Source organism: Bufo bufo, chromosome 9 (assembly GCF_905171765.1).
Source record: "Bufo bufo chromosome 9, aBufBuf1.1, whole genome shotgun sequence".
In the NCBI taxonomy this organism is placed as follows: Eukaryota; Metazoa; Chordata; class Amphibia; order Anura; family Bufonidae; genus Bufo; species Bufo bufo.
In genome coordinates this window covers 90,068,549-90,094,744 of record NC_053397.1, presented here as the reverse complement: position 1 = coordinate 90,094,744, position 26,196 = coordinate 90,068,549, and the positions used below count along the sequence as shown (strand labels likewise).

Here is a 26,196-nt window from a genome sequence, read left to right as displayed (position 1 = left end):
ATTTGGCCTCTTTCCACAAGAAGGACCTTTTAATTGGGCTATTCAGGCCATTAACATTCAATGACGCTATCGTTACTACCATGTTTAATGATACCAAAGGTTGGCATTAGTGTATCTTCTAAACTAAGGAATAAACTTACATATCTCCCATACATTCTGTTGAAAAGCGAAAAAAAGTGTGCTGGACCAGTTGTAACTAAGAAAAACAATATGCAAATAGGTCCTAAACCATTGACCTGTTTAAAACTTAAAAAATATGTGTTGCCACCCAGGGACCTCACCTAGCCTGAGGTGAGAGAGAAGAGTAAACATTATGTGGTGCACAGAAAGAGAACAAAAGCTGTGTTAGACAACTTAGCTAGCAGTCAAAAGGACGTTTCATTCGGGTGGATCATATCCTATAATTCCAATTTCCCCCATCTTGATCTTTAACTCTTCAACCAGGTGAATGTTTCGGTGACTTAGAGGATCCAATGACTGTCCACTCTTGCTTTAAGGTTGGTGTTTTCTTGCTTGGCAGTGGTGACTTTTCCATCGTTCAGGGAATTTGGAACCAATTCGCCACCAGTTTGGAAGCTGCTTGAGGGGAGTGTAGAGTATGAGATGATCCATTCCTGTATATTATCAGTTTGACTGGGTAACCCCATCTGTACTGGATACCTTTTTCTCTCAGAATTTTCGTTACTGCAGAGAATTCTCGCCTTCTATTAGGAGAAGCAACCGACAGGTCTTCAAACAAAGAAATGTCAGCATATTTTTCTGGTAAATCAGTAGCATTTCTGGCTGCAGCCATTATTTTTTTCTTTGAATTGGTAAAATTGCAGGCCAAAACATCTCTAGGTCAGAGTCAGTTAGCAGGATGACAAAAAAGTCGATTAATTTAATTTAACTCCATGCAGATGTTGCTTCTTTGCAGGCTCTGTCTTTTTCTGCCTCCCTTTCACCATCTCTGCAGGGATGTTTAGCCAGCTGAGTAAGAGTCAAATAGCTAAGTTAGCCATCTTTTCTCTCTGCTTTGAGAAGCTAGTGTGTGCTTTGAGACGCGAGTAGGCTAGTGACGGGGAAGATTCTCACACAGTCGTCCTGCTTGGCTTTCCCCCCCCCCCCCCCCCCCCCCCCCCCCCCAATTTTCTTTCTAATCTCCTAGGACAACTCTCTCCTTAGCTTTCTTTAGTCCATGTTCAGGGTAGTGCACACCATAATACCAAAAAGCTTAGTGACTACTTTTCACCATTTAAATAGGCAGACTGACTAATTACAAGTTTGAAGACACCTGTCCCAATGGTCAAATTTTTTTAATCTTTTCTAGGGATGCCATCATTTTTGTCCAGGCCAGTTTCATTAGTTTGTTTTATAAATGATTCTCTTGAACCACAATTCAAATGCAAAGTATGATTAAGTTGATATCCAGTAAATTTTATTTAGTTATTTATTATTTTTATTAATTTATTCAAGCTATTTCACTGACCATTGTGGATTCTTCTTTCTTTAACAGAAGGGTGCCAACAATTTTGTCCAAGTGTGTATGTTTCATGACAAAAGAAGAAGGAAAAAGTCTGGTACCGTGTTAGCCAATAGAAAACTAGTTTAGTGCTCTCATTAAGAGAAACACAATAGGAGTATTGCAGGTTTGATACCTTTTAATGGCTAATAAAAATGATGAACTGTGTGTTATTATTTGGCCCCTCATCGGTCCACCGTGCACCTCACGTGTTGCCCCTGCGACTGGCTGGCTGCAGAAGGACACAGTAGATGAGGGTGAAGTTGGTCATAGCGGTATAGAGGCAGCAGGGTCACTGGTTGTAGGCTTGTCTAAAGAGGTGGGTTTTCAGGTTTCTTTTGTAGGTGAGAGTCTGATATGTTGGGGTAGCGAGTTCCAGAGTGTGGGGGATGCATGGGAGTAATCTTGGAGGCGATTGTGGGAAGAGGTGATAAGAGGAGAGGAGAGAGAGAAGGAAATCTTGTGAGGATCGGAGATTGCTTGTGGGGATGTATCGGGGAAGTATCTCAGAGATGTAGGGAGGGGACACATTGTGGATGGCCTTGTATGTATTTGTTATTTTTTTTAACTGAATTCGCTGGGCAATGGGCAGTAAAGGGATTGGCAGAGAGGAGAGGCAGAGGAGTAACAGGGTGAGAGGTGTATTAGTCGGGCAGCAGAGTTGAAGATAGATTGGAGGGGTGCGAGAGTGCTAGATGGAAGGCCACAGAGGAGAATGTTGTAGTAGTCTAGGCAGGAGATGATGAGGGCATGTACAAGCATTTTCACAGATTCAAAGTTAAGGAAAGCGCGAATGCAGGAGATGTTTTTGAGTTGGAGGCGGCAGGTGGTGGAAAGGGCTTGGATGTGCGGTCGGAAGGAGAAGGCAGAATCCAAGGTCACTTCAAGGCAGCGGACTTGGTTGACCGGGAAGAGTGTGCAGCCATTCTTTCTTCCTTTATTCTTGTAGTATGCCTGATGAAGAGACTGGTGATGTCTCGAAAGCTTGCTATGTAACATCATTACTTCTATTTTTGTTAGCCATTAAAAGGTATCAAACCTGCAATACTCTGATTTTGTTTCTCTTAATGAGAGCACTAAACTTGTTTCATGACACAATTCCTTAAAATACCCAATTATCTTAAACAATACCTGTTCACAAAGTCTTTATTGTATGCCAGCAATGTATACAGCAAGGCACTCATCTTAAAGGATCACTAACCTTTCAGAGACATATGAAAAATTGACATTGGTGAGGATGTGAGCGCTAAGACTCAACGATTCCTGGAATGAGAGGAGTGAAGTGTGCCCTCTCCCCACTGCATGATAGAAGTTTATGAGTCTGTCTCGATTCCCTCCTCAGCAGGAGAAGTGAGAACGGGATATGTGTGCAGTGCTGTACGTCTCTGTCATGCCCTGCTCAGACTATGTACGGAGATCTGCCAGATTAGCAGCACGTGTCTAGTCATTTGTTTTGTTTTGGAGTCGTGCTAGATCCGCCTCCCTTCAGGTGCACTGTGTGGGGTCGTTGGATTAAATTACTCCCCTCCCAGTGTTCCGTGCAGGTTATAGCTTCTGTCAGGCTGTGGAAGCAAGGAGTGAAGGATTGGCTTTTCCTGCTCAGATAAGATAAGTTGGTTTCTTATTTCTTTGGTTTGCTGTCTAGGCTGTTTGAGTGTCGTCTGTCCCCTTCTGGTTCTGAGGGAGCAGGCTGCCCTTTTTTCCCCTTTCACCATCTCAGGGATTCTAGGGTATTCTCAACCCAGGCACAAGGACTCATTATTCCCACCTTCAGGGTCTGAATGTGGGGAAAGCAGAATAGGGAGAGCAGTTAGGGATTTGCCAGAAGGTGACCTTATCCCCAGCTTCTCGCCTAGAAATATTGTTTGTTTAGTTATCTGTGTATCTTATATCCTGTCCGCCGTGACAGTATCTCTTCTCGTTCTAGGGATCGTTGGGGGTCTCAGCACTCAGACCACCATTAATATAAACCTTTGATATGTCCCTTATGACATATCAAAAGTTTTGTGATAAGTTATTAACCCTTTAAAATAGGAAGGGAAGCACTTATTGGCTGTCATGTTTCAGTCCAAACATTGGTATTGAATGATTTATAGCCTCAGAAACCTTTAGGTTATGAGTAAAGACCTGTTAGCGGCAGCGCAGGCAAGATAGCCATCCCCAAAATTATGTACAGAAAATAAAATAACAAAAATAAAGAAAATGGAAAAACTGCTAGAAAACAAACTGTATTGTTTCGGGGAGGCCTTATACAAAAAATGCACCTGTGAAAAAATAATTGTCATATACTGTACATGCGCAAAGTCAAGACTCGGAAATTGTGCATTCAGGGAAAAACATTAAAAATTGTTACTGGAATTGTATTGCAGATCTTCATTTTAATACAAACCTGTGTAAAACGTAACAGCTGTACTGAAATTACTTCTGCAGCTCCTTCCCACTGCAACGATGGAAGCATCAAATTTTAGACCACAGGAGAGTTGTTTGTAGCTGCAGGAAGAGTTGCTGGTTTGGCAATAATGCTGATCTCCCTGAGGTCCAGTAGCGACTGCTGTATAATTCATTGCTCCTGCTGTCTCAGCCCATGATAGAGTTACTACAGTGGACTCGCAATTTATATTAGCTTGAACTTGACTTGGCACACAAGGAACTGCACAATAGGAAGTATATTATTACATTTATTTAAATAAAAATGTTGTGTACATAAAATACCTGAATTTCCCAAAACTTGCTACTACCTGGCATTAGTAAGATCAGCTCTTGTAGCCCTTCATCCCCCAAAGTAACAACCAAAAGAAAACCTCCCGCCACACTAATATGAACATTTCTTTCATGTGCATCCATTGGTTTGTTACTATCAGGATTTGAACCCAGAATCCCCTGTGTCCTATATATATAGATTGTGGGGATTCGCTTTGGTAGTTGGGATAAGCGGGTGCAGTACAGAGGCAAAGTACAAGTTCATAATTCAAATGTCCGTGTTTATTCACACATAAGGTCAAACCAAAAAACACTCTTTGCAAGGTTGGTGTTTGTTCACACCAAGTAGAAAGTTTGTGCATAACAAAAAAAACTTCACCTTGTCGGCAGTTCTGCCTCCAGCAGTAAATTGCAGGCTTTAGGTGGCCTGCTCTCCCAATACACAGGTCTCAACTTTTCAGCCTAGCACAGGGCTCCGTTCCCACACCAGCGATTGTCAGAGCTCCTCTGTCAGAGTGAAGTAATCACTCCCAGCTGACACTGCTGGCTGGGTTTTTTATAGGCCAGTCAAGACCCGGCCTGGAACATGGGGAGTAGTCACCCACCCATCACTTTGACTACTCCCAGTAAGATCTGTCCCGGATCAGCTATAGAGCCATACTAAAATAGCAAAGTGTAAGTCAGCATTAGCTGCCGCTAACACCTGAAAATACTGTCTCTTACTTCACCGAGGCCAGGAACCTCGGTGACATATTCCTTCGGACACTTGCACCTTCCTATAATATATATATATATATATACACACACACAGGTTCTTGAAAGTATGTGAGTTTTGGAATTTTCTGTATTTCTGCATTTGTTCATTTATTTATTGAGGGAAATGATCCAACATCACATCACTGCTTGCCATCATTGATAGAACAATGAATTCTGAATTAAACCAGCAAATTTGAAAGAAAAATGTCAAGACACCTGTCCATGAGCTGACTCCCAAAAGACATTGGGTCATACAGCAAGACAACTACCCTAGGTACACAAGTTGTTCTACCAAAGAATGGTTAAAGGAGAATAAAGTTAAAGTTTTGGAATGGCCAAGTCAAAGTCCTGACCTTAATCCAACAGAAATTTTGTGGAAAGACTTAAAGCGAGAAGTTCATGGGAGGAAACCCACCAACATAACATAGTGGAAGCTGTTTTATATGGAGGAACAGGCTAAAATTCCTCCAAGCTGATGTGCAGAATTAATCAACTTCTGCACAATAGGGTCACAAGAGATACTGAAAGCAAAGGTTCCCATACTTTTGCCACTCACAGACACGATATTGGATCTTTTTCCTCTATAAATAAATGACCAAGTCTAATATTTTTGACTAATGTGATTTGTATTTTTTATCTACTTTTAGAAGTTATGTGAAAATCTAATGTTGAATTATTGATAATACTGAAGGTTCCCAAACTTTCAAGCACTACTGTATATATGCTGTATATAAAAGATAATCACAGTTGGAATCGCTGCATCCACAGCGACCCAATCTATTAAAATACCCCATGATTTACCTGCGCTGTGAACAGGCAATCCTATAATTGAAGGGGATTTTTTTGCCACCTCGTCTTCCCCAAAAAAAATTAAAAAGAAGTGATCTAAATGTATACCAAAATCGTAAAAACTATAGCTTGCCACAAAAAAAATATGAGAGCTCCACTGGCAGAAATATAACTAATAACTAATGCTCAGTGAGCACTGCAAAAAGCAAAACCCTAAAAACATTAGCAGAATTGCATTGTTTTTTGACACTGTCATCCCCAAATATTTTTGGAATTTACCTGATGTAACTTAAATTAATGCCATTAAAATACAACTTGCACGGCATAAAAAAAAGCCCTCATATGGCTATATCAATGGGGGAAAAAATAACAAAGAGGTATAGCTTTTAAAATAAAGAGATAAAAAAAACACTGGAACTTAAAGGGAACCTGTCATGTGGATTTTTGATTATAATCTAACTAATTATATACAATCATTAACTACTAAAAAGTGCCTTAGATGTATTCACTTACTGGTGTGACAGATGGTTATCTCATAATATACACACAAAGATGCCACATGCCGCATGCTAATGAGCTGATTTGAGTCCGGCGTGATGTCATTGAGTCCAGCGTATATTTAATTCAGAGCTATAGCCACTCCCCTGCCCACCTGCTGCTGATTCATATGGAAACAAACTGTCATTCAGCAGCAGGTAGGTGGGGAGAGTCAGGAGCTCATGAATATTCAGGACTCATCATTATCAGCTGGAGCTTTTCAATACAAGATGTTGGCAGATTGACTGGGTCAATTAAAGAAAGTGACCCAGCATTGTGCTAAGAGAATCAATCACTTATTTATGTTGCCCTTAGTTAGGACACCATAAAACTGGTGACAGGTTCCTTTTAAGTGCCAAACTAGTTTAATATCTAAACAAATCCCAAAAATACACTCAGCACTGTCATGTACTAAAAGGTCACACTGCTGGATGAAAAGGGTGTTTTCAAAAACTACAACAAATTGCATTATAAGATTACCAATGTCCTCAACACAGTCAATAGTAACTAGTAAATGCCTCTACAGTATTTCTTGGTGCTTTGTTCCCAATGCCAACTGTACAGTAAGGTTATTTTGTATGTTCTGTCACTTTTTGATTGTTCTTGTGCAAATATAATTTGATACCTATTACTACAGTGCAAAATACAATACATCTGTACATGGATGTTGCAGTAAATATGGAGTAAAAAATCAATACTTATAAACATCAACATAAGTTATGCTACTCTCGTCCAAGGAGACCAAACCTGAAGAAATCATCACTTCCATAAGGACTACAGTAGAATAACTATGCAGTATTTCAGTCACATTGACCTGTTAAAGGTCCTCGATAAAGATCTCAGTAACTGATATTCTAAACTGAGCTCGTTTGGATTAGCCTTCATTTCTTAATCTGAGATAACTAAATCCACTAGAGCACATTAGCTTTATAAAACCATTGCCACCAGGCAGATGGGTACATACTGTGGTGCTCATTTGACAGCTACTCTTTCATGACCATCATGAACCTGATCCAAAGGGGAATGTAGGCACTGAGAATGCACTTTGTGAAGCAATAAAAGACCACTCTGAAATGTGCAGTTTGATCACACAGCACAATGCTACAGATGTCGCAACGTTTGAGGGAGCGTGCAATTGGCATGCTGACTGCAGGAATGTCTACCAGAGCTGTTGCCCGTACAATGAATGTTCATTTCTCTACCATAAGTCATCTCCAAAGGCGTTTCAGAGAATTTGGCAGTACATCCAACCGGCCTCACAACCACTGACCACGTGTAACCACACCAGCCCAGGACCTTCACATCCAGCATGTTCACCTCCATGATCGTCTGAGACCAGCCACCCGGAGAGCTGCAGCAACAATCGGTTTGCATAACCAAAGAATTTCTGCACAAACTGTCAGAAACCATCTCAGGGAAGCTCATCTGCATGCTCGTCGTCCTCATCGGGGTATGGACCTGACTGCAGTTCATCGTCGTAACCGACTTGAGTGGGCGAATGCTCACATTCGATGGCATCTGGCATGTTGGATAGGCGTTCTGTTCACGGATGAGTCCCGGTTTTCACTGTTCAGTGCAGATGGCAGATAGTGTGTGCGGCGTCGTGTGGGTGAGCGGTTTGCTGACGTCAACGTTGTGGATCGAGTGGCCCATGGTGGTGGTGTGGTTATGGTTTGGGCAGGCGTATGTTATGAACAACGAACACAGGTGCATTTTATTGATGGCATTTTGAATGCACAGAGATAATGTCATGAGATCCTGAGGCCCATTGTTGTGCCATTCATCCACGACCATCACCTCATGTTGCAGCATGATAATGCACGGCCCCATATTGCAAGGATCTGTACACAATTCCTGGAAGCTGGAAACATCCCAGTTCTTGCATGGCCAGCATACTCACCGGACATGTCACCCATTGAGCATGTTTGGGATGCTCTGGATCGGCGTATACGACAGCGTGTTCCAGTTCCTGCCAATATTCTGCAACTTTGTATAGCTATTGAAGAGGAGTGGACCAACATTCCACAGGCCACAATCAGCAACCTGATCAACTCTATGCGATGGAGATCTGTTCCACTGTGTGAGGCCAATGGTGGACTGGTTTTCTGCCCCCCCCCCTTCCCTCCCCCAGTAAGGCAAAACTGTGCACATTTCAGAGTGGACTTTTATTGTGGGCAGTCTAAGGCACACCTGTGCAATATTCATGCTGTCTAATCAGCACCTTGATATGACACACCTGTGAGGTGGGATGGATTATCTCAGCAAAGGAGAAGTGCTCACTAACACAGATTTAGACAGATTTGTGAACATTATTTGAGAGTAATCGGTCTTTTGTGTATGTAGAAAATGTTTCAGATCTTTGAGTTCAGCTCATGCAAAATGGGAGCAAAACCGAAAGTGTTGCGTTTATATTTTTGCTCGGTGTAACTAAGTGGCACCAGTTAGAGTAAATCTGGTGCAAACCTCTAAAGTCATCAACCATATCTGGCATGAGTATTTATTTAAATATTTTTCAACCAATATCAATGAAAATAAAGCTAATGAAGTCAGTGAGCATCCATCTTACCTGTATACAAGGCAGTTGGTGAGCTGGGTATACTCTTGCACTGATCATTCACTGCTGTCACCATCACGTCATAGGTCTGACCACATGGCAGCTCATGGATCTCACAGCCAAGGTCAGTATTGTTACATATAAGATACTGGTTTTCTGGGGTCCTCAGCATTGAATAATAACTCTGAGCTCCAAGGGACTCGTCCCAGCTCAACGTGACCACTGAACTGGAGCAGTCTACATCTGAAACCACATTATGAGGCTGGCAGGGAGCTGAAATTACATAGCAAGTAATAAAGCCTTGACCATGGGAAATATTGACAATGGTATGCTGACATGTCAGGGGAATGCATATGACAAAATGACATCACTTGTAGATGAACGCAAGCAACTTACCAGACATGAGTTTAATTGGGATGGCAGCTGGCCCGCTACATTGAGTATTGATGGCAGTAACTGTCACATTGTACGTTTGTCCACACTTTAGCTGATTGATAATGCAGTTTGTATCTGTTGTATGACAGGAGAACATCTCGCCTACTGAACTAGTCACATTGGCGATGTAACTCATGGCGCCAGGAGTCTGATGCCAAGACAAGGAAACTGAGTTGTTGGAACAGTTGAACTGTGGTATCTCCTGTACTGGGACACAAGGAGCTGAAAACCCATAATTATTATAGTATGTCTGTTATTATATATGCTGTTCACATACCTGCCATATACTATATTCTGTATTTACACTGGCATCATACTGTACTTTATATATAAATTTGATTCTATTATTGTAATGTATATAGGGACTGAGGCTGACTTCATTACTTTAGTTCAGGGTTATTTATCAGGCATACCCATGGGGCCTCTCATACAGAACCTTTGGTCACTTACAGTACATTTCCAAATTGTAATACTAAATGCACTCACCGGTGAGCAGTTCTATGGGCAGGCTTGCTTTACTGTAGCTATTCTTATTGGCTGCAAAGACAGTTATTAGGTATTTCTGTCCACACTTTAACCCCACGATGTCGCAGATTGTGGTAGTGGAATGGCAAACATAATCTCCAACATCTGGAACAGTTGCCAAAGCGGTGTAGTTTTCTGCTCCCGCGCTGAGGTCCCATACAATGGTTGCAACATTTGTCACACAATCCACCGTTGCAGTCACATTTTGTGGAGTACAAGGAGCTGAGGGCCAAGCACACAGATATTAAGAAAATATATATACAACAAAAGATGAAAGAAAAAAGATGATGGGAACTTAAAAAGGCTGTTGGAAATGATCTACCGCCATTCAGAGGATCTATCATTTGGATTCAGTCAGGTTGCCATAGACATATATAGAAATCTTACACGTAAGGGCAAAGAACCCTTAGAGGGCTTTTCTGATACTTAGAGACTGTAGGTCGTCAATATCAGATTGGCAGGGTTACAACACTGGAAACTATAAAGTGGACAAAAGATTCATCCACTATGTGGTTTCCAGCACCCGCATACTGCAGCTTAGCTCCCTTTCACTTGAATGGGAGTTGAGCTGCGGTATCCAGCCACGGCCACTACACAGTGGATGAAGCCTTCTGCCGTATAATTTTCCACACCAGCGGCTTCCCGAAACAGCTGATCGGTGGGGGTGTGGGGTGTCGGACTCCCACCTATCTGATATTGATAACCTATCCAGAGTCCCAGAAAACCCCTTTAAGGAGGCATCCAAAAATGAAATTACCAGACGGCTATACTTAGTATTTTCCTTCTAGTATTGTAAGACTCCAGTCAAATTTCTGGATGATTAAATACCAGATTAAATGAACTTACTTTAAATTTCTGTAAGTAAAGGTAATTTATTCTTGAAAAATAAGAGTATTTTTGTTGTTTACCATCATAAGGAAACATAGAGGAATGGAAATAAAGATTTGTATGTGTATGTTTGAAGCATCTCCTCATCTACAACTAGTGTTGCCACATGGCCAGTATTCCACAGGCATAGATGGTATTTTGCTCAGGTTGCCAGTACCGGTCATTTGTCTGCGCTGCTTGGGAGTCCCTGCTCTGACTCCATATGATGATGATGATGTACAGGGAGTGCAGAATTATTAGGCAAGTTGCATTTTTGAGGATTAATTTTATTATTGAACAACAACCATGTTCTCAATGAACCCAGAAAACTCATTAATATCAAAGCTGAATATTTTTGGAAGTAGTTTTTAGTTTGTTTTTAGTTTTAGCTATTTTAGGGGGATATCTGTGTGTGCTGGTGACTATTACTGTGCATAATTATTAGGCAACTTAACAAAAAACAAATATATACCCATTTCAATTATTTATTTTTACCAGTGAAACCAATATAACATCTCAACATTCACAAATATACATTTCTGACATTCAAAAACAAAACAAAAACAAATCAGTGACCAATATAGCCACCTTTCTTTGCAAGGACACTCAAAAGCCTGCCATCCATGGATTCTGTCAGTGTTTTGATCTGTTCACCATCAACATTGCGTGGAGCAGCAACCACAGCCTCCCAGACACTGTTCAGAGAGGTGTACTGTTTTCCCTCCTTGTAAATCTCACATTTGATGATGGACCACAGGTTCTCAATGGGGTTCAGATCAGGTGAACAAGGAGGCCATGTCATTAGATTTTCTTCTTTTATACCCTTTCTTGCCAGCCACGCTGTGGAGTACTTGGACGCGTGTGATGGAGCATTGTCCTGCATGAAAATCATGTTTTTCTTGAAGGATGCAGACTTCTTCCTGTACCACTGCTTGAAGAAGGTGTCTTCCAGAAACTGGCAGTAGGACTGGGAGTTGAGCTTGACTCCATCCTCAACCCGAAAAGGCCCCACAAGCTCATCTTTGATGATACCAGCCCAAACCAGTACTCCACCTCCACCTTGCTGGCGTCTGAGTCGGACTGGAGCTCTCTGCCCTTTACCAATCCAGCCACGGGCCCATCCATCTGGCCCATCAAGACTCACTCTCATTTCATCAGTCCATAAAACCTTAGAAAAATCAGTCTTGACGTTTCAGCTTGTGTGTCTTGTTCAGTGGTGGTCGTCTTTCAGCCTTTCTTACCTTGGCCATGTCTCTGAGTATTGCACACCTTGTGCTTTTGGGCACTCCAGTGATGTTGCAGCTCTGAAATATGGCCAAACTGGTGGCAAGTGGCATCTTGGCAGCTGCACGCTTGACTTTTCTCAGTTCATGGGCAGTTATTTTGCGCCTTGGTTTTTCCACACGCTTCTTGCGACCCTGTTGACTATTTTGAATGAAACGCTTGATTGTTCGATGATCACGCTTCAGAAGCTTTGCAATTTTAAGAGTGCTGCATCCCTCTGCAAGATATCTCACTATTTTTGACTTTTCTGAGCCTGTCAAGTCCTTCTTTTGACCCATTTTGCCAAAGGAAAGGAAGTTGCCTAATAATTATGCACACCTAATATAGGGTGTTGATGTCATTAGACCACACCCCTTCTCATTACAGAGATGCACATCACCTAATATACTTAATTGGTAGTAGGCTTTCGAGCCTATACAGCTTGGAGTAAGACAACATGCATAAAGAGGATGATGTGGTCAAAATACTCATTTGCCTAATAATTCTGCACGCAGTGTATAGTCTTATGTACACGCAGTCTTACCCTTAGGGCCTGGATGCGCTTAGCTGGCTGATTCAACAAGGGAGGAAAAAGAAGAAGGCCTGACATTTGACCATGGTCCGCAAAGGCCTAGAGGATAAGGCACCTATTCCAGAGACCAATTTCCTAGCACTTATCAAAATAGAGAATCAAGAAAAAGGGAGGGAAGGTAGAGGGATCTCAAGGTTCAGAGGGTTCGGGCGAGATATAGAGAATGTGAAGAGAACAAAATTAATAAATGTGAGGAAAAAGTATCTTTAAAAAAGGAGGGACATTACCAACCGTGAATTTATACAGTAGACTAAGATTTAGAAAAAAAACAAAATTATATGAACCAAAAATAAGTGTTATATAGGAAGATCTGTTTGAAAAGTAAGGTTTTCAGTGCACGTCTGAATGAGAGAAGACTGAGAATCAATCATTTTCATTGGTTTGATTATCTTCTCAGAAATGTTTTGCATATTACTAACAAACCATTGTTATTCATATATGGCTTAGGAGTCCCAGCTCTGTGTCCGTATATGCAGTGGAGGGGGGTATTCCCAAGCATTGTCTGGGAGGTTTTTTTTCCGATATGTAACAAGACATTTTATATTTTTTTATTTATTGTGCTTATTGTAATTTATTTTGTACATTTTTTTCAGTTGCTATATAGCATTGATTCTTATAGTTCAGTGGTTAGAGTCTTTGCCTTCAATGTAAAAGGTCGGTTTGCAACTCGTCAGAGACAACTTTACAATAGAGACTTAACGAATGTTAAATACAGAGGGGTGTCCCCAACAGGATAAAAAAATAGATTTTTTTAGATTCCAGTACATTGTATATGTGAATACATAATACATAGGAAAAATACTGTATGCCCCTGGAATTCACTATGTCGTTATGGACTGATATGAATGATTAGTACAGTATATTATAGTCTCACCTGTTTGGAGGGATTGTGTGTAACTGGTGTTACTGCTGCAGTACTGGCCATTCGCTGTCACAGCCATACTATACTGGGAGCCGCACTTGAGGTCTGTCACCATGCAGCTCGTGTTTGTAGTGTGACATTCGTACTTGTCGCCATCGAATCCTGTTATGACAGTTGTGTAACTTATAGCTCCAAATGAGCCCAACCAGGATACATTCACAGCTTCAGCGCTAATCAGAGGTGTCATGTTAGTTGGGGTGCAAGGTGCTGGAACACAAGTAAAAGCAATGCATCAGTCTGTATAATGAGAACACATTGTATACTAAGCAGTTGTGCTTACACCTCTTCATATTGTTCGAGTGAAATTGTATTTTATGTGCTTAGATACCACTGTCTGTGCAGTGATCCCACGAGGAGCCGGAGTGGTGGAAGAAAGTGGTAGTGGCTCTCGCTGTCACAGTCAATCACAGTGGCTGTCCCCACACCATTACTCCCTAGGGCCATCCAGTGAAAGAAGGGGGCACCCTTTCTTCCCTTTAGGGCACACCCTGATTCTGGGACTCCAGCCTCATGGCAGCTGGAGTGCCTTCAGTGTTAGGTTTTTGCATGGGTGCAATGGACAGCGTATGGTGTAGGAGTCAGAAAACCAGGCCAGTGGTAGAAGAACAAACATTTCTCTTTACTGTAGTGCAAAATGAGAGTTGTAGAACATCTAACTATAGTAGACACAGCACTAACTGTACACATTGCAAATTCTCTCCCAGATAGAGATGTATGGATTTACACAAGGATGGGAGTAATGGCCCTCTTGGTACACTATCTTGCTGAAGTCTCTCTGAGTAGAATCTATGGCAGGCAACTGCACTTTAGCTAATATGCCTGTAATGTGAACTGCTGTGTACACATTCAATGATACTATTGGCCCAGGTCGTTCCTTAACCACTTCCCATCTGGGCCCTTTGCCCCCTTCCTGACCAGGCCAAATTTTGCAAAACTGACATATCTCACTTTATGTGGTAATAACTTTGGAACGCCTTTATTTATCCAAGTCATTCAGAGATTGTTTTCTCGTGACACATTGTACTTCATGATAGTCATAAATTTGAGTCAAAATATTTCACCTTTATTTATGAAAAAATCCCAAATTTACCCAAAAATTTGAAAAATTCTCAATTTTCTACATTTCAATTTCTCTGCTTTTAAAACAGAAAGTGATACCTCATAAAATATTTATTACTTAACATTCCCCATATGTCTACTTTATGTTGGCATCATTTTGGAAATGTCATTTTATTTTTTTAGGACGTTAGAAGGCTTAGAAGTTTAGAAGCAATTCTTCAAATTTTTAAGAAAATTGCCAAAACCCACTTTTTAAGGACCAGTTCAGGTATGAAGTCACTTTGTGGGGCCTACATAGTGGATACCCCCATAAATGACCCCATTGTAGAAACTACACCACTCAAGGTATTCAAAACCGATTTTACAAACTTTGTTAACCCTTTAGGCGTTCCACAAGAATTAAAGGAAAATGGAGATCAAATTTTTAAATTTCACTTTTTTGGCAGATTTTCCATTTTAATCAATTTTTTTCTTTAACACATCGATGGTTAACAGCCAAACAAAACTCAATATTTATTACCCAGATTCTGCCGTTTACAGAAACACCCCACATGTGGTCATAAACTGCTGTATGGGCACACGGCAGGGCGCAGAAGAAAAGGAACTCCACATGGTTTTTAGATGCCATGTCCCATTTGAAGCCCCCTGATGCACCCTTACAGTAGAAACTCCCAAGAAGTGACCCTATTTTGGAAACTAGGGGATAAGGTGCCAGTTTTATTAGTACTATTTTTGGGTACATATGATTTTTTGATCATTCATTATAACACTTTATGGGGCAAGGTGACCAAAAAATTGGTTGTTTTAGCACAGTTTCTATTTATTTATTTTTACAGCGTTCACCTGAGGGGTTCAGTCAAGTGACATTTTTATAAAGCAGATTGTTACGGACGTGGCGATACCTAATATGTATACTTTTTCTCATTTATTAAAGTTTTACACAATAATAGCATTTTTGAATCCAAAAAATTATGTTTTAATGTGTCCATGTTCTGAGAGCTATAGTTTTTTTATTTTTTGAGAGATTTTCTTATGTAGGGGCTCATTTTTTGCGGGATGAGGTGACGGTTTTATTGGTACCATTTTGTGGGACATACGCGTTTTTGATCACTTGGTGTTGCACCTTTTGTGATGCAAGGTGCCAAAAATTGCTTGTTTTGACACAGTTTTTTTTTTTTTTACGGTGTTCACCCGAGGGGTTAGGTCATGTGATATTTTTATAGAGCTGGTTTTTACGGACGCGGCAATACCTAATATGTATACTTTTTTTTATTTGTTTCACTTTAACACAATAATAGCATTTTTGAAACCAAAGAAATTATGTTTTAGTGTCTCCATGTTCTAAGAGCTATAGTTTTTTTATTTTTTGAGAGATTTTCTTATGTAGGGGCTCATTTTTTGCGGGATGAGGTGACGGTTTTATTGGTACTATTTTGTGGGACATATGCGTTTTTGATCACTTGTGTGATGCACTTTTGTGATGCAAGGTGATGCAAGGTGACAAAAATTGCTTGTTTTGACATAGTTTTTTTTTTTTTTTTTTTTACGGTGTTCACCCGAGGGGTTAGGTCATGTGATATTTTTATAGAGCTGGTTTTTACGGACGCGGCAATACTAAATATGTCTATTTTATTTTATTTTTTCTATTTTTAATTTTTTTTTTTATTCCTTACTTGGGAATTTTTTTTTTTTACATGTGAAACTTGTAATAGGCGATATAAACACAATAGTACTAGACATTAAGACAGTTACAATAACGGTTGCTAGAACAGTAGTGCATAAACATTAGTAGGAACAGTCTATATTAAATGGAAAGGGAACTTGACCACACTGACTGGTGGCTGAGGCTGATGGCTGTGGATGGTGGCGGTGGCGGTGGCTGAGACTGGTGGCTCATGTCTGAGACTGGCAGCTGTGGCTGAGACTGGTGTCTGTGGCTGGTGGCCGAGACTGGTGGCTGTGGCTGAGACTAGTGGCCGAGACTGGTGGCTGTGGCTGAGATTGCTGGGTGTGGCTTGTGGCTGAGACTGCTGGCACTGAGTGCTGGCTGTGGCTGAGACTGCTGACTGCGGCTGGTGGCTGACACTGCTGGCACTGACTGGTGGCTGTGGCTGAGACTGCGGCTGGTGGCTGAGACTGCTGGCACTGAGTGCTGGCTGTGGCTGAGACTGTGTCTGGTGGCTGAGACTGCTGGCACTGACTGGTGGCTGAGACTGCTGGCTGTGGCTGAGACTGCTGGCACTGACTGGTGGCTGTGGCGGAGACTGCTGGCTGCAGCTTGTGGCTGAGGCTGCTGGCACTGAGTGCTGGCTGTAGCTAAGACTGCTGGCAATGACTGGTGGCTGTGGCTGAGACTGCTGGCACTGACTGGTGGCTGTGGCTGAGACTGCTGGCATTGAGTGTTGGCTGTGGCTGAGACTGCTGCCACTGATTGTTGGCTGTAGCTGAGACTGCTGCCACTGATTGTTGGCTGTAGCTGAGACTGCTGGCACTGACTGGTGGCACTGACTGATGGTTGAGATGGCTGGCACTGACTGGTGGCTGACACTGCTGGCACTGTGACTGGTGGCTGTGGCTGTACGACTGACTGACTGCTGGTGCTGAGACTGCTGATAGCGACTGGTAGGTCAGACTGCTGACAGGGGCTCCTCTCTATATAGCTGATAGTGCTGTGACTAACAAACAGAAATGGCAGCTGGGACTGACGGTGTGGGTGGTGCAGGCGGCATGTGGAGCGCCGTGTCCTGATTGGTCGGCACGCTGGTCTGAGAAGTGTGGAGGGCGTGTTATTATTAAGGTTATTCTTGCAGTATAAAAATCTTTTGCTAGAGGTAGTTGTGCATTGTGTGTGTGTTTGTGTATATATATTACTCTTTTTATGAGGCAAGGTAACCAAAAAAAAAGCTGTTCTGGCACAGTTTATTATTATTTGTTTTTTTACAATGTTCACCTGACAGAGTAGATAATGTGATATTTTTATAGAGCAAGTCGTAACGATGCGGCGATACCTAATAAGTCTATTTTTTTAATTTTATTTTGGATTTACACAATAAACAATTTTTTTTTTTAAATCATGTTTTTGTGTTTCCAGTTTCTGAAAGCCATATTTCTTTTATTTTTTGGGATTGTCTTAGGTACAGTCTCATTTTTTGCTGGAAGAGATGATGGTTTTGGGGCACATAGGAATTTTTGATCGCTTGGTATAACACTTTTTGCGATGTAAGGTAATAAAAAATTGCTTTTTTTGGCACATTTTTTATTTTATTTTTTTACGGCATTCACCAGATGGGTTGGATCACATACTATTTTTATAGAGCAGGTTGTTACGGACACAGCGATGCCTAATATGTCCATTTTTAAAATATTTTATTTTACACAATAAAAGCATTTATTTATTTTTTAGCATGTTTTAGTGTTTCCATTTTCTGAAAGTCATATTTTTTTTTTTTGGGGCGATTGTTTTAGTTGGGTTCTCATTTCTTGCGGGATGAGATGACGGTTTGATTGATACCATTATGGGGCACATATGACTTTTTTATTGCTTGATATTACACTTTTAGTGATGTAAGGTGATAAAAAATTGATTTTTTTGGCACATTTTTTATTTTTATTTTTTATGGTGTTCACCACATGGGTTGGATCACATGCTATTTTTAACCCTTCAACCATTGGGCCGCTGCCAGGGCAAAGCAGCGGCCCGATGGTTAGCCCCTTCCAGACAGCGGTCCCTAAGGACCGCGGGATGGAAGGGCTTAAACAGTTATGGAGAGCTGTGTATGTAGCGCTGTGTCCTGATTGGACGCCGCAAATGCCCAGTGCAAAACTGGTGACACACCACGGACACAGCGCACTGACACAGGAATTTTAATCAGATATAATTAGATATATATTAGGATATAACTTTATCCTCGGGCCAACCATTATTAAGGCATTGCCATCAGAACCTCCTGGTATATGCCACTCTCACTCACCGGTTAGCAGTTCTACTGGCAGGCTGCCTATACTGTTGCTGTACTTATTAGCTGCCGAGACAGTAACTTCATGCTTCTGACCACACGTTAACCCTATGATGTCACAGGATGTTGTAGTAGAATAGCAAGCATAATGTCCCCCATCTGGGGTAATGACCAGAGCGGTATAATTGTCTGCTCCCAAGCTCTTGTTCCATGCTACAGTTGCAATATTAGTCACGCAGTCCACTCCAGCGGTCACATTCTGTGGAGTACATGGCGCTGTAGAAAGAGCATACAGGTTAGTGTGTGGGATAGTCAATGACACAGTATAGCCACTAGTGACTGAATGAGGCCTCATTCGAACAAACGCATTTTCAGTCTGCGTCCAATCCATGGATCGCACATGGGCCCATTCATTTCTGCGTGGCTGCAATATAGAACATATCCTATTCTCTCCTATCGCAAAATGGATCTGGCTGTGTGAAGTCTAATACAAGTTTTTACTATTAGAAAATAACACATCAGTGTAAAGATTGTATGAGAGGTTCTTCATAACACAAGAAGAAACATTTAACACTATGATGATAAATATTATTATAATTATTATTATTACTAGAATTATTTGCAACAATAAAAGATACATTTTCATTCTAAATACAGTGAACTTGGGGTATAAGGACGAAGAATTCTCACTGGTCACAAAGAGAAAGCTCCACACAAGTTCTGGAGTGGAAATAACAGCCGCTATACTGTAACAGTGAACACAGAGAGTACAAATCTCCCAGTGTACACTTAGATAATGCAATAAAACACCATGTCATTGCTGATGGACAATGCTCTCCACTTCGCAGCATGATGCAACATGAACATTTCAGTTATAGGATCAAGACATCAAAACTCTTACCCGTCTGAAAGGTTTCAATGTAACTTGTGTTACTGCTGCAGTACTGGCCATGGGCTGTCACAGCCATACTATACTGGGAGCCGCACATGAGTTCTGCCACCAAGCAACTTGTATTTGAAGCGTGACAATAATGTTTGACTCCATCATTTCCTGTTATGACACTGGTATAATTGACAGCTCCAGCTGAATTGGACCAGGACACATCCACAAGGTGTGTATCAACCTGGGATTCCAAGTTTGTAGGAACGCAGGGTACTGAGAACAGGGCAAAAAAAGAAAATGTTACTGACTTTGTGAAATTATAGTTTGGATCTCAAACAAAAGAGCAAAATGCAACATCTGTGGATATAGTAACTGTGGCGAAACCAACCTCGCCACTGGGTTTTGGAGAGGACTGGCTGCTGGCCTCTTGCCCCTGGATTATGGGACATATACTAACTTTTAAACCCCTGAACCTATTCAAGTGAATTTTGGATAGGTTTGTCACAAAGTTATACTGTTTGAATTAATGTAAGTTATATGTATGGCCAATGTAAACTCACAAAGTTGTAACAATTTATAATAAGTGTACACGTCAGCTTGGGAGGAATATGCGGGTGTGTTTCTATTGTGCCATTGTCCCATGTGTATTTAAAATGGTGATGTCTGTTCTGTTGTCCTCACATGTGTATTGGCGATCTCCCTTTGTCCTCAGAGATAATTGGATTGCTCTTCAGGTTGTCTGGACAGAGAGGAGGAAACCATGATGCATTGTGGGGATATGTTGTCCTATGTCACAGTCTTCATTCTGGTCCTCTGGGGGCGTGAACGATTGGTTGCTGTTGTATCATTGTATGTGTTGTAAATTACTGATTGGTTGTATTTCAAACCCCTGTGGGCAGTACTATGTTTGTGGTTTATGAATAAAAGAGGCTGTACGTGAAGTACAGTCAGACCACTGTTTGACCCCCAACACGGAGCCTTGTCTCGTTATTGGGGGGATTCACTGTATGCTGTTAGAAGACCGATTGCCAGGATTGTATGCTTTTCCTGTTCGTCTGCTAGCAGCTATTCGTGAGGTTCCAGTTTGGAGTGCTACTTTGTATCCAGTTCGGGACATTGGTGTTCTGCAGTAGCTGTGCCTGTCTCTCAGAAAGGGGCTTATCGCCTAAACGGATTTTAACCCCTTGTCTGCGGAAACGGTCTGTTACATTGGTGGCAAGCAGCGGGATCCTTCCTACAGCCAGAAGGACAGCTACAGGAGACACCATTTCTGTGGATTCTACAATTTAAGGACAACGCATGTCCCAGTACAGCGTCCCTGACAGCAGCAGGATGGAACCAGCAGTGTTATACGAGGAGGAGGACCTGGATGGCCGGGATGCATTAAGGAAAGGCATCTGGTACCAGGCCCTGGATAATCTACAATACCAGCGGGGTGAGAGTCTCCCCAGTGAAGAGCAGCGGTTGCAGAAGCAAGTGGCCCTGCGGATGCTCTTCCTGGGAGAGCAGCCCCTGGAGGAATGGGTAAAGGAACTAGAGCACCGGGTATGGCAGGAGCTATGGCTGGAGGATGCCTACCAGGCGCTTTGGTGGTATATGGCACAGTATATACCCTGGACAGCCGAACATGACAAGCCAGAGGGAGAGCCGTTTTATGGTCCTGGCTTGTTATGGGAGTCCTTTGCAGAGCCTGACTTCGGGAGCCCTGCACAGTCCAGACTTCAGGACATTTTTTATGAGAGGGAGGCTAGGCATGAGTGGGATGACCCTCATGAAGTAGAGCAAGACCTGGCTCACCTAGCAACCCTGGAGTGGGAACTGGAGCAGGACTACCGAGATCTCTTCCACTCCATTGAGAAGGCTCAGCAGGACGGTAAGGTGACAGACCCAGATCCAGACCCATTCAGCTGGGCAGATATTGTAGAGTGTTACTGGGAAGGACCCCAGGTGGCCGGTAGAGATGGGACCAAGGTCTCTCCACCGGTCCTGCAGGGAATTGGGAGCCCAGTCTCCATTCCCCAGCGGCAGTGTGAAGTGCAGGGAGAGGAGAGCAGCGTCCTCCCTCCCCAGCGGCAGGCTGAGTTACAGGGGGCAGAGATAGTTGTTCCTGCCCCCCAGCAGCAGAGTGATATGCCGGGAAGGCAGTGTGAAATGCAGGGGGAGGAGAGCAGCGTCCTCCCTCCCCAGCGGCAGACTGAGTTACAGGGGACAGAGGTAGTTGTTCCTGCCCCCCAGCAGCAGATTGATATGCCGGGAAGGCAGTGTGAAATGCAGGGAGAGGAGAGCAGCGTCCCCCCTCCCCAGCGGCAGGCGGAGTTACAGGGGGCAGAGACAGTCGGTCCTGTCCCCCAGCGGCAGAGTGTCCAGCAGGGAATAGAGAGCCCAGTCTCCTTTCCCCAGCAGCAGGACACTGTATTGGGAGCGGAGACGGTCGGTCGCCCTCCCCAGCGGCTGGAAGTATGTATGGGAGAGGAGCTCGTTACCCCCTCTCCCCAGCGGCAGCTTAACGCACCATGGGGAGACAGTAAGCCCCACAACAGTGCAGATGGGACCGTGGTCTCTGCACTTACAGCACAGGGGGTAGAGACAGTCGGTCTCCCCCTCCAACAACCAGGCTCCAACCAGGCTTCTTCTGTGGTAGCGCTGGCACCAGGGCAGAGTACCGCTGATCCCTGCCCACAAAGCAACCTCCACTCCAAGCCAGGGAGCAACACAGAGACCGGGGGTACCAGCTTCCAACATAACCTTGGTGGACTCACTGGACAGAGACAGGCTACCAAATGCAACAGGTCCAGTATTTGGTTGTGGGTGGGCTGCCAGACTAACTCAGGTACCGACCGGCGTGAGGTCAGGTATCTGGTTAGTCTTCCCTGGGGGGGGGGGAGATGTGTGGCGAAACCAACCTCGCCACTGGGTTTTGGAGAGGACTGGCTGCTGGCCTCTTGCCCCTGGATTATGGGCCATATACTAACTTTTAAACCCCTGAACCTATTCAAGTGAATTTTGGATAGGTTTGTCACAAAGTTATACTGTTTGAATTAATGTAAGTTATATGTATGGCCAATGTAAACTCACAAAGTTGTAACAATTTATAATAAGTGTAACTTTTCAGCTTGGGAGGAATATGCGGGTGTGTTTCTATTGTGCCATTGTCCCATTGTGTATTTAAAATGGTGATGTCTGTTCTGTTGTCCTCACATGTGTATTGGCGATCTCCCTTTGTCCTCAGAGATAATTGGATTGCTCTTCAGGTTGTCTGGACAGAGAGGAGGAAACCATGATGCATTGTGGGGATATGTTGTCCTATGTCACAGTCTTCATTCTGGTCCTCTGGGGGCGTGAACGATTGGTTGCTGTTGTATCATTGTATGTGTTGTAAATTACTGATTGGTTATATTTCAAACCCCTGTGGGCAGTACTATGTTTGTGGTTTATGAATAAAAGAGGCTGTACGTGAAGTACAGTCAGACCACTGTTTGACCCTCAACACGGAGCCTTGTCTCGTTATTGGGGGGATTCACTGTATGCTGTTAGAAGACCGATTGCCAGGATTGTATGCTTTTCCTGTTCGTCTGCTAGCAGCTATTCGTGAGGTTCCAGTTTGGAGTGCTACTTTGTATCCAGTTCGGGACATTGGTGTTCTGCAGTAGCTGTGCCTGTCTCTCAGAAAGGGGCTTATCGCCTAAACGGATTTTAACCCCTTGTCTGCGGAAACGTGCCGTAACAGTAACCATTTACACAAGATTGCTTACTAGCTGGTTATGTTCTTCTAATAATAACCTTCCAAAAACCAAGGGGGTTGTATCCTGAAACCCTGCCTTGGGCACCACCACAGCTTGTCCTGCCCTTGTCTTTGGACAAGAGATGCTCATTATAGGTATGCTTGCCCATGGATAGACAACTCCCCAGTGTGTTTCTGTAATTGAATTTGTTTCTGTGGGAGTACAAAATGCAATATACAATGTATAGTAGTAATTTTGTGTATGATTTGATGACTGCTGTTTTTTTTCCCTATATCCGACTTTTTCCACTTCTTTGTGTTTGGCTGTAGTGTCCTCTTCAGGGACTCTTTTGTACCATTGCCCATTAGCATCACGTAAGAGAAACAGTGGCTGTAGTTGTGGCACTCTTTAGCCTAGCAGAACATTGTTACTATAATGGCAACAGCATATAGCCAGCCCAGTGTGTGCCCTGACACCAGTGCCATGAGGTGGGGAGCAGAGGAAATCTCCTGCTTATATACAGGGGATGACAGAGACTCGGAGCATAATAATAATGTTGAACTGCAAAAGTTCAAAGTGTCTCTTGAAATCGGCTCACCAAGTTCTATTGTCTTCAGCTCATGCAAACACAAGTCTTTCCTCCACCTTTTTCCACTTCTGAGTCCTAGTTGAACAATCACCATCACTCCTCCTTCTCCGCAGTGAAGACAGCTCTTTTGTCAAAAGTCGGAGGGCCCATAGACAAGAGTAAATGAAAACGACAACAGCACAATGGGTAGAATCCTTGATAAAATCAATATCTGCTCATGTATTATACAAGATACACATCTTGTCCATTTGCACATAAAAACATAAAGGTCAATCCGACCACAAACAGTACCCGACGAGTTTTGTTTTGCAGCTTCTTCAGGGGAATACCCTTGGTGATCCTACATCAGTTATGGATGGATATCTGGCTTGGCTGTTTTCCCTTGTCATGTCCCAAGGCTTGTTAAAAAGTCTGATTATGACTCATATGGAGCCACTTCCACAAGGTGGCGCTACAGAGATGATTCTCTTTTCTTAGGAGAAACCTCTTTGCATATTGTCTTCCCATGAAGCATTGCCAATACCCTGGAATACTTCCAGTAGGTCTCCACTCAGGGCTGGTCTTCTTAAGGAGAGACAGTTCTTCCCATGAAGCATTGCCAATACCCTGGAATACTTCCAGTAGGTCTCCACTCAGGGCTGGTCTTCTTAAGGAGAGACAGTTCTCTGCCTAAACTGCATCAAAGACTTCGCACTCAGCCAACCATTATCCTACTCCTTACTGATGAGGGACAAGCACCCCAAAACAGCTGACTACTAAAATCTTTTTCTAAAGTGCAATTCCTCCTGATTCTATACATCTGCTTTTCGTGATGTTGCTGATCTGAGGAGTAAAATGGCAATTATACAATAGTCAATATAGTATGTCCGTATGTTTTTTTAAAATGTCTCAATACAAAAAGAGTTGATCTCACATTGTACATATCTTGGGAGTATAATAAAGGAGCAGATATTGATTTTATCTTAGATTCTACCCATTGTGCTCTTCTGTCTTCCTTTCCATCTGCCCTTGTCTATGGTTCCTCCAACCTTTGCAAGAAGTGTTGCCTGGATGGTGACTGGGGAGAAGGTGGAGTGAGAGCAAGCATTGAACTAAGACACCAAAATGTAACGAGGCAGAGGAAGGATTTGTTTTTGCATGAGCTGAAGACCCTGGACCTTAGTGAGCCGATTACAAGAGACACTTTGAACTTTTGCAATTGAACATTAGTATTATGCTCCGAGGTTTATATTGAGATTGGATTTATCGACAGCTGTAATTGGACACGATTTACCTCATTGAAGCATTTTAGGGATTCTGCAGCTCCATACATATCAAATTTTATTAATTATTGATGAGATAGACTGCAGAGCAATGCTCAGAGGAGCGCTGGTCAACAGGAGGGAGGGGGAGAGCTGTAAAATGTAGAGAATGGGCGGAAGGGTGTTGCCTTCAGCAAGCACCACATGGATTGACTAGCAAAATTGCTGTAGCGAGGTATGTGAGCCATCTGACGTCTGTGAGTGGTGGGCAGATAATACGTTCACATAGGTACTGTGAAGCTGCTTTAAGTGAAAAGCAAAGAAGCAAATAAATATGAACATAAGTAAGCAAATCTACAAGTCAGAACATTCTCACATTCTTCTCAGCTCCTATTACCCTCTATCGATTTCTATCCCGGCAAAAGATAAGTACCCCCACCTCGGGGTCACAGTCAAGAACAGACGTTCACTCAAGGGGATAGGGTCATGCTATGTAGCCAGTAAAAGTGTAGTAAACCAGTCTCTTCATCCTCGAATCAATGTAACAAGCCTAGTTCTCAAGATGGAGAATGCATAGACAGAAAACAGACTGACAATGATGAACAATTTCATTTTTACACTTATCACAAACAGAATATCCAACCTCAGAGAAGCATTAGAGTACCCATTTACCACAACTGTCACAGGACCAGAAGTCATAGTGGACCTCTTTAGCATTTACAAAGTTTCTCAACTTTTGATGTAAATTTTAACTGTAGACATAAACGGTCAAATGGAGTTCAATGAGTGACAGGTGAGGATACATCATTGTTTAGCAACTAACACACTTTCTAAATGGGAAACATTTGGAGCTGGTCACCATCCCCTATTTTTCTACACACAATATTTTTCATGTTGCATTGTTTCCGAGAACTAGCCACACACGGCTTTTCATTGTAGCACTTATTTTTAGATTTTCCCAACGTAGAAGTTCTGTCTAGAAATGTAATTGATGTGGTTGCTGGTACCTGCTTCCACTGAAAATGGATCGGAAGGGGTCTGGCAGGTGTTACCCACTGCTGTGACTGTTGCTCTGTAAACTTCTCCACACTTAACGTCTTCGATCACACAAGATCCTGTTGTGGAGTGGCACATCATTGGGGTCACACCATCACGGCTTTGCATTTCAGCCACATAGGTATCTACATCGTTTCCAGAACTGTTTGTCCAGGATATCTGAATGCTACCATTAACACATATACTTTTAGCAGACACATCTGTTGGTTTGCAAGGAGCTGTAAATCAAAAATAGAAAAATTATCTTCA

General features: G+C 42.6%; 1 protein-coding gene across 1 annotated transcript in view; it reads right to left on the bottom strand.

Annotated features, from left to right (window-relative positions):
• The window catches only part of LOC120979803 (mucin-3A-like), a 121,056-nt gene that overhangs the window by 56,575 nt on the left and 38,285 nt on the right, over nucleotides 1-26,196 (bottom strand). The window contains exons 10-17 of the mRNA XM_040408760.1: nucleotides 25,899-26,165; nucleotides 19,358-19,612; nucleotides 18,472-18,732; nucleotides 13,394-13,648; nucleotides 9,759-10,019; nucleotides 9,234-9,494; nucleotides 8,850-9,110; nucleotides 3,891-4,151 (exon numbers count right to left, since the gene is read on the bottom strand). Coding sequence (XP_040264694.1) covers nucleotides 3,891-4,151; nucleotides 8,850-9,110; nucleotides 9,234-9,494; nucleotides 9,759-10,019; nucleotides 13,394-13,648; nucleotides 18,472-18,732; nucleotides 19,358-19,612; nucleotides 25,899-26,165 — 2,082 coding nt within the window. The remainder of the gene's footprint in view (nucleotides 1-3,890; nucleotides 4,152-8,849; nucleotides 9,111-9,233; nucleotides 9,495-9,758; nucleotides 10,020-13,393; nucleotides 13,649-18,471; nucleotides 18,733-19,357; nucleotides 19,613-25,898; nucleotides 26,166-26,196) is intronic.